At 38.1% G+C, this 14,243-nt stretch overlaps 1 protein-coding gene across 6 annotated transcripts in view; it reads left to right on the forward strand.

Moving 5' to 3' along the window:
- Window positions 1-14,243, forward strand: part of LOC126458060 (tubulin monoglutamylase TTLL4-like) — a 255,365-nt gene that overhangs the window by 185,178 nt on the left and 55,944 nt on the right. For all 6 annotated transcript variants that reach the window (XR_007585569.1, XM_050094857.1, XM_050094861.1 and 3 more), the window contains exon 15: window positions 667-788. Coding sequence is in view for 5 of the 6 variants with exons in the window: in XM_050094857.1 (XP_049950814.1) it covers window positions 667-788 (122 nt within the window). In the remaining variant the exon portion in view is untranslated. The remainder of the gene's footprint in view (window positions 1-666; window positions 789-14,243) is intronic.

The raw sequence follows: 14,243 nt of genomic DNA on the forward strand, positions 1-14,243 counted from the left end.
ATGCAACTCGCACACACGACTGCAGTCTCGGGCAACTGTGGTTTCATTTGGTTGAGACTGCAGTCGTGTGTGTGTGTGTGTGTGTGTGTGTGTGTGTGTGTGTGTGTGTGTGTGGGCGCGCGCGCGCGCGCTCGCCTCTGTTGTTGACAGAGGCCATTGGCCAAAAACTTTAAATGTGAAAACCTTTTTGTTCTGCCTATCTGTGACTCAGCATCTCTGCTATATGGTGAGTAGCAACTTTCCTTCTCATAATATACACATAATTAAGTTTATATGGGACCATCAGAGCACAAGTCCTGGTCGCACTAGGTCAATTTTTCTGTATGTCTTGTAGTGTTTTCTCCTGAAACCACGGAGACACTTATGAATAACACAGTAGAATTATTCCATGCTACTGTAAATATTTAACATGACCAAACAAAAGATAGAAGAATCGAACAAAATTGAAACCCTTTCATGAATCAGAATATATTTCTAAGCATTTATCTCGAGACCATTAGAAATAGAACACTTGTGTATAAGTTATTTTGTTTTCATATTGTCATGTGTCTGGAATTTTCTCATGTGATGATGTGCCATTCTACTTAAGACACTTGATGATACTGTGTCTTAATATGTGAATTTCATGTTTTCTTAAATATGTTTTTCCCTCTCTTTGGCTTACAGATTCATAAGGATATTTCCAACACCATACACCTACACGTACCATGAATTTTTTGAATCTCCTAGGTATTACAATATGGTGTTTGATGCTTGGGAAAATAAATATTATAGCAACAGACAAGAAGGTACGTCATGTGAATGTCAGATGTTACAATATTACTAAAGAAAAAGATAATTTGTTCCTAAATTAATGATGCCCTTATTAATTATGGTTTTTTTTTAATTGAATGGCCTGAATAATCAAAGACCTAGAATTGGACTTTTTTTAAAAAACTAATTGCTTTGTGAAACAGACATTTTTTGATCTCTTGATAAAAGTAACATCCCCCCCCCCCCCCCCCCCGTCACACACACACACACACACACACACACACACACACACACACACACACACACACACACACACACACACCAGCGGAGTCCCGCTAATCCAAACCCCAGTAATCCGAACGTTTGATTCATCTGTGCATGAAAAATGTTAGTCTAAGTATGGAAAAACTGCTGTACATACACACTATTTTAATTTACACAGTACAGTTAATATGTATTAGAAACATTGCCAAGAAAACATTAGGTTTAAACAATGCATAGCAATGAAAGAAAAGCTGTCAAACTTACTAAAATACAGCGGACCTTTTAAACCTACTTTTTAGATGACAAAAACTCATTGTTTTTTGGCGTAATGAAGGCAGTGTTTTATATGACGCATAGTTGTGCCACTTTCTCATAAACATCAAATCGGCAGTTGTAGCAGCGGACTTTTGCTCCAAATAACGCAGTGCAAGGTCAAGGGCTTCTGCTGCATCACTGTTTGGCACCAGCTCTCCTTTGTCACTTTCAGGTTCATTGTCAATTCCGTCACAGCAGTCCACTTCTTCCTGGTCTTGAGTAACAGCAGCAACTAAATCAGTGTCAGTAAGGTTCTCCACACATGCCCCACCCCCATCCGCTGCCATCCACTTATCTGTGTCTCCACCACTAGCTTCTTCACACCCAGGGATTGTCTGTATCATTTGTAGTATATTTTTCTCTTCATTTTCAGCTAGGTTGTCCTGAAATTCAAGAGAACACAGTTTTCTCCACGATTTTCTCAGAGTATTTTCTGAAATATTCTGCCATGCCTCAGCAGCCCAAGAAACAACAGCCTTCACATTGGTCTTTTTTATTTGTCCACTAAAGGAATGCTATCATCTTGGATCAGCATTCTTAAACATTGTTTTCTGTAAATCAGTTTTAATGTTTGCAGTATGCCCTGGACCATTGGCTGTAGAAGTGGTGTAACATTCAGTAGCAAAAACCTCGCCACAATTTCTCCATCACATAATTCCTCAGTGCTGGGGTGAGATGGCGCATTATCAATCAAAAGGATTGCACAGGGAGACAAATGATTTTCCTTAGAAAACCGTCGAACAGAGGGAACAAACTGGCCGTGAAACCATTCTTTGAACAGCTTACCATCCATCCATGCCTTTTTTCTGGTTGCAATAATATATGCAGGACTTCATATTGCAGTTTTTAAAAGCTCTGGGCCTAGCAGATTTCCCGACCGGCATTAAAGGCAGTGTTGCTGCATGCTAATAAAGTCACATGATCTTTGCACATTTTAAAACCAGGAGCATGGTCTTCTGTTTTTGATGCCAGGCTTTTTGTTGGCAATGCCCTAAAAGGAAGGCCAGTCTCATCAGCATTATACATTTGTTGGGGAGAATTCTTTCCTTCTCTTATCATTTTTTCAAACTCGTCCAAGTATTCCTTCACTGCATCATGGTCAGAAGAAAGCTTCTCTTCAGTAATTGTTAGCTGGTGGATTTCATGACATTTTTTTTAATCTGTCCAACCAACCCGTACTAGTGCTAAAAGACTCATCACCATTCATCAACTTGTTCAGGTAAACAGCCTTCTCCTGAACCAGTGCTCCACTCAAAGAGTTCCCCTTTCTCTTTTGTGCGTAAACCAAAGGAAAACAGCTTCATCCACTTTATCGTACTGGGACTGTTTCAAAGTCTGCCGAATTTCATGTCTCTTTCCGAAGACGTTGCACAGGACTGTTCAGGTTTCACTCGGTAATTCTTCCAATCACATATAGTTGCTTTACCAACACCCAGTTCTGTTGCCAATTTAGATATATTCTCACCATTTTGTATCTGCTTCAGAGCATTCAGTTTTTCTTTGAGAGTTGACTTTGTATGTTTCTGTTTACTCATGGCGAAAATACATACACCACTACACCTGAACAAATACAATACAACTGTTACGCATGCCAGTGATCGATAACTAACATAACCAATGCTTTACAAGCCAACTGGCAGTGCACTGACCTTATACACTACAAAGGTCTCAACAATGCGCAACAACAAGGGCAGGGAGTGAAAGTGAGCCATTGTTCCCACACTTGTTCCCATTTGTTACCATGTTGTACCTACTTATCTGCTTGGTATACTTCATTCTAGAAACTCGTCACCCTAATTCCGGCTAATCCGAACAAGGTCTGGTCCCAATTAGTTCGGATTAGCGGGACTCTACAGTAATTAGAAAAAAAATTGAAACTTTCTTTGAGTTGTAAGGAAGAACCTTATAATGCCGAAATTGTAAACAACCATCACCCCCTCGTAAATTCACCCTCCCCCTTTCTCCCATGATTATCTTACTACATTTCTAGATGCAAGAGCTACACTTTGCCTGGTCACTGCTCTTGATATCAGTTGAACAAAGGAGTTTTATTGTTTATACATAAAAAATGTTACATACTCTAAATGTTTTAGTCCAGCTGCCAAAAAATTCCTTTCCTTAGTAAATTTGATGAGTGTGGATGCCAAATATTTGTTTCCGTCTTTGAATTTTGCAGTGTACTCCCAAAAGTGGAGCTTGTATTGTTTTTAAGTAGATCACTCTGTATAATAGGAAAACTCAGTCAGAAGTGCGTGAAAAGGTAGTTTCTTGTATTTTTGTTGCTAAGTCATTTCGTAGGAGACTGATTTTAATGTGGTGGTTCTTAAAAAGTTCACATCTCCATCTCTTAGCGGTGCTGGGGCAGGCACAACAACTAAGGACTAAACTTACAGATAAAGTGAGTGACAATGAGGCAGCCTGCTAAAGAAATAAGGGCAGTTTGAAGACAGCAGTAGAACAAAGAGATGGAGTGTAGGTTCTGTTGCGATGGGAACTATTGGTGGGAGGAGATGTTCCACTAGTGGCTTCCAGAGTTCAAAGCAGCTCGTGTCCAGTCAATTGGTGCTGAGGGGGGGGATGGGGACTTTAAGTCTAGCCTGCCCTGGCAAGTTTGCAAGTGGCTACATATGACTGGACAATGTTGATGGTCATGCCTCTGTACAGAAAACTGTAAAATGGTTGCAGTAACAATTTTATGTTACATAGCTGCCTTCGTAAGCTGCCGTCCTTCAGATGAAATTGAATGAAACAGCACAAACAAAAGCAAAGATGCTAGATGGGTGCATCCTGTGCATATTTCTTTCTGTGATATTTGTTTAAAGTTAATTTTCTCCGTCCTTTGTCACATCGTGTTACTCATAGTATGAAATACATTATTTGCTCTCATTTTTCTTTGTATCAGTCTTTCCACTTGGAATCATTGTTCATGTGATTTTGGTTATTATTATGTATACTATGATTTAATTTCTTCCATTTTATCATCGTACATTTCCGTCCATGTTATTGCATCCACTATTTCTATTTCTCATTTTGCTTGAATTTTATTTTACTTATAATACCTACTTTGGTGTAAATCATCATCCATGTTATTTTGTTCATATTGTGATAAGAATTTGTATTTTAAATAGATATTTGATAATTGCCATCCAGAAAGGTATAACGAAATATACATTCTTGACACCATTGCACACCCATATGAATGGATTATTTCATATTTTGTTTTTTAACGACAGTTTTTCATTTTCAAATGTTTAAACATTATGATAGATTAATAAAAATAATTAAATTCAGATGCACCAAGATTTCAAGTGTAAAAAGAATAATGGAAAATAAGACAACTGAGGAAGTCAATACACTGATTAAAATGACATGACAAAGAATACAAATAAGAAATTGTGTGTAAACCATTTAATTGAATAAAAATAGTGATCAAGTCATCTCAATGAAGATTTAAAAATTTAAAAAAAAATTCACTGTACCGTACGAGGTTCAAAACGACAACTTTTTAAAAGTTAGGTTAGTACCTTAACCACAACACTAGATAACCAGTAACCACTGTTACTTTTTTAAACTATACAGCATCACATGAAATTCTGGAATTTTATTTCGTCAATTACTCACAAATGAGGGCTTCCCCAGTGTGAATGGCTGCAGGATGTGATTCCTTGGATCTTGACCGATACGTGTTTCAAAAAGTTGAGCCCACCATTGGCGACCTCTTTGTTAAACCAAACAGGGCTATTGCGGTGCTTGGATGGGGTTTTGAGTGCAATGGGCAAGATTTTGGAGAGGATATTGGGTGTCTTGTTGCTTGACATAACCAGATTTTTATGCCTGAGCTTCAATTGCATCTCTCTCTCTCTCTCTCTCTCTCTCTCTCTCTCTCTCTCACTCACTCACTCACTCGCTCTAAAAGGAAGCAAGCACATCTCCTGTATATATGACCTCCAACTTCAGCATCTCGGGCCGGAATGGTTTTCCGGCCCTAGATGCTGGAGTTGTTGTTCGTGTGTACGTGAGGTGTGCTTGCTTCCTTTTAGTGTGTGTGTGTGTGTGTGTGTGTGTGTGTGTGTGTGTGTGTGTGTGTTTCCTGATGAAGGCTGTGACCAAAAGCAATATGTGAGAGTCTTTTAATCGTGCGTGTCTGCAACCCCCTGCAACTTGTCATCTCTTCTTTATGGTTAGTAGCAATTTGTCTTTTCTTACATTGTTGATTTTCCTACCTTGGGTTTCCAGTGTTTGACAATGAAGAAAATTAGTGAAAGAAAGATCTTCCACAAAGTCCTTCCTTGCCTTCTTAAAGTGATATTTTTCAATCCACCCAAACTTTGAGTTATCCTGGACCAACCATACACTATGTTTGTTGTCAATGTATTGACTGCACGAGTCATATCCCTACGAAACACCCAGATGCATACATTTTATGCAAAAATTCACTACCTGTCATCAGAGACACCGTGAGCATTGCCACCTTGTAGCGATATTCTGAAAGTGTCAAGACAGCAGTGGAAACACAGTATGCAGGCCACATTACAGGAACAGAGCGTCTGGGATAACTTGCGTGTAATTTCCTGTCTTGTTGGTTCTTTTGTGCGTTAGCAGTAAAACAGTACCATCGTTTTCGCCATTACACTAAAATGAAATGTGACGGTTACGATGCCTAATGTGACGTGAGCACTGTATATTGATTATTGTTGCCTACGTTACAGCCCTAAGTCATTTGGTTCACTCAACATCACAATAAAACAGTTTAAATGATTAATGGAAAGTCTCATGTAAAGATGTGAAACAAATACTAATAAAGAGATAGAGGGGCTGGCCAGTACTTACCTCAGCTCAGTACAGCCGATAGGTACACAAAACAGAACAGAAAATTTACATTCCTAGCTTTCGGAACTTTGTTCCTTCATCAGGGAGGAGAGAGGGGAAAAAAGCGGAAGAAGGGAAACAGTTTACCACAGAAGAGGCACATGTTAAAAAAAATCACGGTTGCATTATGTAGTCTCAAGTTAAGTTAAGCACTTTCACAGATTTGGAACCATTCATCACGTCACTAATTATACTTTGCCCTTTCGTGACTACTAAGGTCAAGCGTCCAGCATGCCCAAACAGCTAAGATTGTGTGCGTCTTGCTGGCAGCTGTATGACCGCTGCAGACTTTGGCCCCTTACTGCCAATTGCACATTACAGCATGCCTCCTCAATAATAATCTTTATAAAACCAATATCCAGTGGTTGCAATTTTTGACAACCATGAAAGAGAACTTCAAATCTAATCCAAGCTGTCCATTATAAATTTATACTGGGCTGAGAAAAAGTTAGTTTAGAGAAATAAGATCTTTTTTACTTGTGATTGGAAAATTCTCTAATGTAAGATTTACAATAGCAATAAACGTGCTTGTAAACTATACAAAACTCATTAATATCAGACCAGTACATTTCAAAATATAAAATTTGAATGTGAACCGTTCCTAATGAAGACGTCCAAAACTCTGAGTCTTCTGTTGCGAGAGTTGCTGGGAAACTGCAAGTTTTTTGCTGCATTGTTAGTCTCTTGAAACATCTGATACTTAAGTTCTGTATTATAATTCATTCCCTTTCATGTTATGTATGTTGGTATCACGTACCTTTTCTGCATTGCACTGCTGTGAGAGTAGCTGAGTAACAGCTGGAATTTTGCTACCTTTTTAGTCTTTTAAAACATCTAATACTTCAGTTCTGTAGGATAATTCATACCCTTTCACATTATACATGCTTGCATCATATTACTGTGTATATTAGGAAGTCAAATTATACTAACTTAGCCATGCATGTTCTTTTCTGTTCCTCCTGGTCGCTAGAGTTGCTGCGAAACTGCAAGTATTTTGCTCTTTTGAAACGCCTCATACATCAGTTCTGTAGGATGATTTGTGTCCTCCCAATTATTTATGTTTGTGTCATTTATCTTGTGTACGTTAGGAATTCAGATTGTATCTACTTGATCAACTCATAAGCAGAAAGGAACTGGGAGGCGAAAGCTGTAGTGCTTTCAACATTACAAAGAACAGCAGATAATGACGGTGGTGACAGAAATGTTTAAATGTGGACAACAATGAGTTGCCATTATTTTGTGCACATTTACCTGGTCCTGCACCCTGCCATCCGGCCTTCCTGCCTGCAGGGCGTACATGAATGCCTTAGACATCTGGCTGTTTTAGCTGCCAAGCGTGCACGAATGCCCATAGCCATTTGGGTGCTCAACCTGCCAGGCATACATCACTGGGGGGGGGGGGGGGGGGGGGGGGGGGGGGGGTCTTGCGTGTTGTCATTTTGGCACTACCTGTATAAGGAGACAACAGTTATGAGTGTATGCACATGTGGGCTCATTACAATATTATTTTTAGTTGTTAGAATTTTGTAATTTCTGTGGAAATGCTCTGTGTGTAGTAAAGTATACTATTCTTTTTGTTGACAGTGCAGTTGTCTGCCTCAACAACACAACCATAATAGATTTCAATGCAAACAGCATAATCACATTATTTTCCATAGCAAAAACTACAAAAAAAATTACTCAAGGCCAAAGATGACAGCAATGAGATTAAATCCATACAATCAAGCTTGTGTGTCATTTCACAGTAATTCATTTTATTATGTAATAGCAGTGAACTTTAGAACTTCCATAGTCTTCTCAGCAAAGATAGGAGATGAATTGTCTTTAAGTAATATTTTGATAATGAAAATTCCACAGTGGAGACAGCAAACAGAAACAAGGACAAACAGTCATTCATTTGCAACTGTTGATGATTGTTGCAGGTGCTCTTAAAACACACACACACACATTATTTATAAACTCAGGAAATTACAGTTGTTAGTTTTGTGTTTGTTTTTCCAAATGACCCCAACACTTCATGGTTTTCTTGAACAAGAGGCGTTAAATATTTTCTGTGCAATTTCTTTTCAGTGTGAGCTCATTTAATCTCCCCTAATTTAGTCACCTTAAAAACAGATAGAAACATTATCAGTGTGTTGGCTGATGGACAAGAAAAATATTTCATTTTTATCTACAATGTAGGAAAAGATAGGTTGCTACTTACTGTAAAGGTGACACATTCAGTTTCTGACAGGCACAATTAAGACATTTACACATAAGCTTTCAGCCACAGGCTTCTTCAGAAAGAGACACCATTCATTCACACAAGGAAGCACACCTCTTGCACACATGACTGGCAGCTCACCAGAATGATTCTGGCCCGAACGGCCGGAGTTGGCAGTCATGTGTGCATGATGTATGCCTCCTTGCGTGAATGAATGGTGTGTGTTCCTGACAAAGGTTGTGACTGAAAGCTTAAGTATAACTCTCTTTTAATTGTACCTGTCTGCAAGTGAATGTGTCATCTGTAGAGTAAGTAGCAATCTCTCTTTTTCCTATATTGTTCGTAGTGCTACTGGAATTTCCATTGGTTCATTTTTATCTCACATTCTAAGGTGTACTGCTGTTCATAGCAACATGCGATATGTGTCTCACATGCGCAGTATCAATTTTTAATGACTGTTTGTGTGAGAGCTGTAAAATTGTGAGATTATAAGACAAAAGTAAATGCTAAACTCATAGGCAATGCAATGATGTAACAACAGTAGTATTGAAATCAAAACGAAGCAATAGGAAACTTAAACAAGGCAAAAATCCCATTACACTTACATCATTTTTTATTTGTAGTCGTATTTTGTCAGTAGGAGACAAGCCGTTTTATATAGAGTAGAGGGCCACTTTCCTACAAAAAGTAATTGTAGTACATGGGATGTTCTAAATTGTAAATACTGCTTAATCTTAACAAACAGGTAGGGCGCATTGCTGTCAGAGAAGTATATTTAACATAAGGGAGCATGGCATAAAAATGGAGAGCACCCATTTCAAAACCCAAATTGGAGCCTTATATTCAGTGAAGAGATGGTAGTAGCAGGAAGATGATTGTAGAACATGCAGAATTAGTCTGCATGAATACGAGGGAAAATCTGTGTGAACTGTATTCTGGAATACTCTCTGCCTGTGACAAATTGCATCTGCTCTCTATATTTGCAGTGATGTGCTGTAGCAGTAAATTTCCAAAAAAGATCAAAAGGGAAAAGGACGAATATCAGATACTAGGTTAAACTTTCTCGGTAATGATATCATTAGAGGCACAGTGTTAATTTGGATGGAGGCTTTAAAAATATGTATTTCAGTTTCTCATTTAACACTAGTTCTGGAAATGTGGTAAGTAGACTATTGTGGGGTAATCGATTTCTATCATAAAACCTTTCCAGCTTAGGTTTTCAGCATTTCCGTGATTCTTCTGTTGGCCTTCTTTGTTTACTTTCATTAAACTGTGTTGGACCTAGTTTGTATGGGTCCCAGTTGGACATAGTTCATATGGGTCCCACAAAGTAGAGCAATATTCCAGGATTGTTCGCATGAGTGTTTTGCTAGAGATCTTGACTGCATTTTCCCAAGTTAGTACAAATAAAGCAAAGTCTACCAACTTTCTAACCTGCAACTGAGCCTATGTGAGTGTTAAATTTCATATACACCCAAACTGTTATACCCAAGTATTTGTATTGGTTGTCTGATTAAACTTGACTCCCTGAGGTTGTTGTTATAGAATACTATATTTTTGCAGTTATGAGGGTGCAAAATTTTACATTTTTCCACATGTAAAACAAGTTGTCCATCTTTCCATCACTCTGAAATTGTATGAAGATCTGAGTGAATATTTGTACTGCTTTTTTCAGCCAATACTTTTTATAGGTAACTACATCATCTGAAAGAAATCTTAAGTTTACTATTAATATTAACTATCAGGTCATAAACATTGACCTGAAAAGCAAGGGTCCAAATACACTATGCTGGGGCATGAGTGAATTTATTTCTACATCTGTCAGTGTCTGTACATCCAAGACAACATGCTGTGTCCTCGACCGAGTCACCAGTTTCATTTGATACTATACAGTGGAGCTTTGCACAATGAGCATAATTCATTCCAGAATCTTACTCGTGCAAACACAACTCACACACATGACTGCATTCTTTGACTTTACATTTCTTGAAGGCTCGTGGAGTTTCTGATTGGTAAACAAGTAGAGGTTTAATTTTCAAATTGTCACTTGCATTGGCACAGAATAGCAGTGTGAGACTGTCTTTTGTAGGCTTGTGACTGGGCATTGCATTCTCCTGTGCTGTTAAAAAGGTACATTTCGGCATCTTTCTCCTGAATAGACCCACTCGTCACAGCTAAAAACCTGTTGCAGCAGATAACCCTCAGAATCTAAAAGCATTTTGAAGTTGCTGATGAAGTTCTCTGCTGCTTTTGTGTCGGAGCTGGCTGCTTCAGCATGCCTCGCAATGCTGTGGATCCTGGTTCTTCTCTTAAACTTCTCAAACTACCCACAGCTTCCCCTAAAAACTTTTCTTTGGCTGCTGATGATCCTGGCATCTTCGTAACAAGGTCGTCGAAAATCATTCTTGCCTTCTCACGAATGATGTTCTCGTTAATAGTGTCGCCTTGCAATTGCTTTTCATTTATACATATAAGGAGTAACCTGTCGACATTGTCCAAAATACAAAACTGTTGTTTACATACTCTTGTCAGTCTCTTCGGAAGCATCTGTTTTCTTAATCTTGTCCTAGTTCTAAAGGATAGTGCAAATGGTTCATGTAGACCGATTTTGTGTGCATACTAAATCAGCAACGCTCACACCGTGTTAAAGTTTTCCAATGTTTTATGTTTCATTTCTAAGGTAATTTTCTTTCTCTTGTGGTTGTCTTCTTACAGCTTTATCTTTGGGGACATTTCTATGAAGGTTATTAAAATTTGCACACACACACACACACACACACACACACACACACACACACACACACACACTGTATGAACACAAGTTTAGAAAAATTTGTGTTCACAAGCTGGACTAAGATGGTAGCAGAAAGAGCACTAAACCTAAACTGCAGGATGCGCTAAAGACATCATTCATATGCCAATGCCGACAATGAAATGTGCTCATATTGTGGAACATTTCCCCCCGCCAAGCATGAACAGCTGGTGACGTCACACTAAATCATTGTCACTCGTTAAGCGAGTTATGTTTTTAGAATTTGTTTTGCTCATTATACGAATTGTGGGTTATGGGAGGTGCTCATTAAGTAAGGTTCCACTGTAATATTTTTATTTTAGAAAAAACCCTTTTGGTATGCGGTGCATTTGTGGCAAATGAAATGCAATGCCTGCTATTGATATGTTTTATTGTTTTAAATTGCATTCATTACAGTAGATGTGGTATTATTGATTCAGTGTGATACTTTTGTATATGATACCGTCCTTAGTGATTTTTTTTTTTACATTAAATTTTTCATGATTTCTTTCATTTGTTGCCGTGGTGAGCTGTTACGATGGACAGTAGTCAAGCCAGATCATGAAATAATGCAATAAATACAAAAATCTTTAAGCAGTCTGGATAGTACTACATGCCAAAGTTCATAATGATCACATGCTAATTCCAGGAATTTATTTTCTTATTAATTTGTGTGAAACACTTCTGGGAAAATTCTCAACTTGGGGTGAACTGTTTTGTTGAACAACTCATTTGAGTTCTTACTGTGATAGGGAATTGTGAGATGTGGTGTAATGATGGATATATTGCAAATCAAAATATTTTAACCTATGGTTGTGTCCATAATCTTTGTTCCTTAAGTAGTAAATATGTGAAATCGTAAATTTTATTTTACGCAGAGGAATTAAATTCTGCTTTGCATGGCATTGCGGGATCAACAAAATTTCTAGCTGGCTGTAGTGATAGTGACGGTACGGCTGCAGCTGCTACTGTTGCTGCTGCTAGTTATTGAATGTAACATGAAATATGGGTCAAACACTGGACCATATTCTGTTGGAGGTGGTTAATTTCTTAATGTCTAAAGTGCTTTCTGTAATTATGAAGTCCTTGTTGGTCCCCCTCTCCCAATAAAGATGTCATTTTTATAACACAAAAGTTACCTGTAGTCCCCAACAGGACAGCTTTCCATTGTAAGCATACACAAATGTTCTGCTTATGATTATTCTAATCTAGCCCCCTTTATCCCTTATTTGTTTAGAGAATGATAGTAGATTGCATTATGCATCCCAGGTAACTGGTTGATCGACAGGCATATAAGATCACACATTACATGTAATTGTGCATTGAATGATAGATTGTATCCATACACAATTGAAAGTGATGTTCTTGAAATTTGATTATTATTACTTTTGTGTGTACATTGATATCACACTTTGCATCATCTTGAATTGATGTGTTAGTCACACCTTTCTACATAGGTCTTGTCACGGTACGATAATCTTTTACACTGGTAGACCTCTCGATGTTTTATGTGATTCAGAGACAGTGTTTGTTATAATATTTGCCACCTGGGTACACATTAGAAGTGCCAGAAACACAAAAATTGGGAGCTACACTGCACCAAATTGTAGCAGAAACTCGTGAAATATAAAGTCCATAAAAAATTTGTTCCAGTAACTGGAATTGGTTCAATGTGGATCTTCAGTGTATATTTTTCTTATCTCACTGTCATTTTAAATAATTCTTTTATGTGCAAAGGTTAAAAGAAGAATGAGGAAGGAATAGAGTATATTAGCTATGGAGAACAGTATGCTGTGGACAGTTGCATTCTCATAGGAGTTTATTTGCTTTTTGGCAAAATACACCACCAGTAAATTGTCTCTCACGACCAAAATTGTTTGTTCATCCATTGCATTGCAAAAATTGTTACTTTTTTGCTGTTAATTCAGAAGACTGTACGCTGATATTTGTAGTCTGATTTTTAGTTGCTCAGCAGAACTATGCATTTTTTATGTTTTACTCAGGATGCTTTTGTCATATGCCACTGTTTTCGTGTTTGTTTTTATACTTTTAAGTATGTTTTGTGGTTTGTGTTTTGTAGTGTCGCTGACATAACATTGCCAAAAGTTTGTCTTTGACCTATACTTTCTTTGTTTAGGTTATTGTATGGATGTAATTCAATTAATTATATTGCTGTGTATTTATATACCATGTAAGGCTACTGAAGGAATAGTGATGGAGTTTTTTTCTTGTTTTTGGGTGGGGGAGGGAGAAGCCCTGATGAGTGGGCATGATTGCATAGTAGTGTGATGGAGTGAGAGTTGGAGGAGAAGGTGAGGAACAAGATGTGAAATGAAATTACAAGGGAGGGCGATTGAAGAGTGTGAAGATTGGAAAAGGCCCTTTTCTTTTTCATGTAATTTCATCAACTATTTTATATAAAAGTCTGGTTTCCAATATTTATTTGATCTTTGAGCAACTATTTATTTGATGTTAATTATTTGTGTATGTGAAAATTTTCTTGAAAGGGGAGGAAGTGTCTGTCTATGTTGTAGCCTCATGTGACATTGATTACTCATACACCTGTCCTAAAATGTGTGTGTCACCTGGCTGATGTAAGCCTTCTCACGTTGACATAGATTTTATACTTCCCAAATTGTCCTTGACAGAGCAGAGTAATGCTGTAATCATGGCATGTGAGCAGATCACACTATTAGGTTCTTTTAGTCTTAAAAGATATGCTCTCAGACTAAGGAATAAAGACAACAGGTCTATGCTTCTATTCATGAACCTCAAGGGGTGGTCCAAACTGCATAGCCAGATAATAATAATAATAATAATAATAATAATAATAATGAGCGTATGGCATTGGTGGCCAGGAGACCCCTCGCGGGGGCTGTTTTGCCAATGCTCCACAAGTTCTTTAACGCCACTACGGCGACTTGGGAGTGAATGAGGATGAAATGATGATGAAAGACACACAACACTGGGTCATCTCGCGGCAGAGAAAATCCCTGACCCCACCGGGAATCGAACCCAGGACCCCGTGCGCGGGAAGCGAGAACGCTA

This window comes from Schistocerca serialis, chromosome 2 (genome assembly GCF_023864345.2).
Source record: "Schistocerca serialis cubense isolate TAMUIC-IGC-003099 chromosome 2, iqSchSeri2.2, whole genome shotgun sequence".
Lineage (NCBI taxonomy): Eukaryota > Metazoa > Arthropoda > Insecta > Orthoptera > Acrididae > Schistocerca > Schistocerca serialis.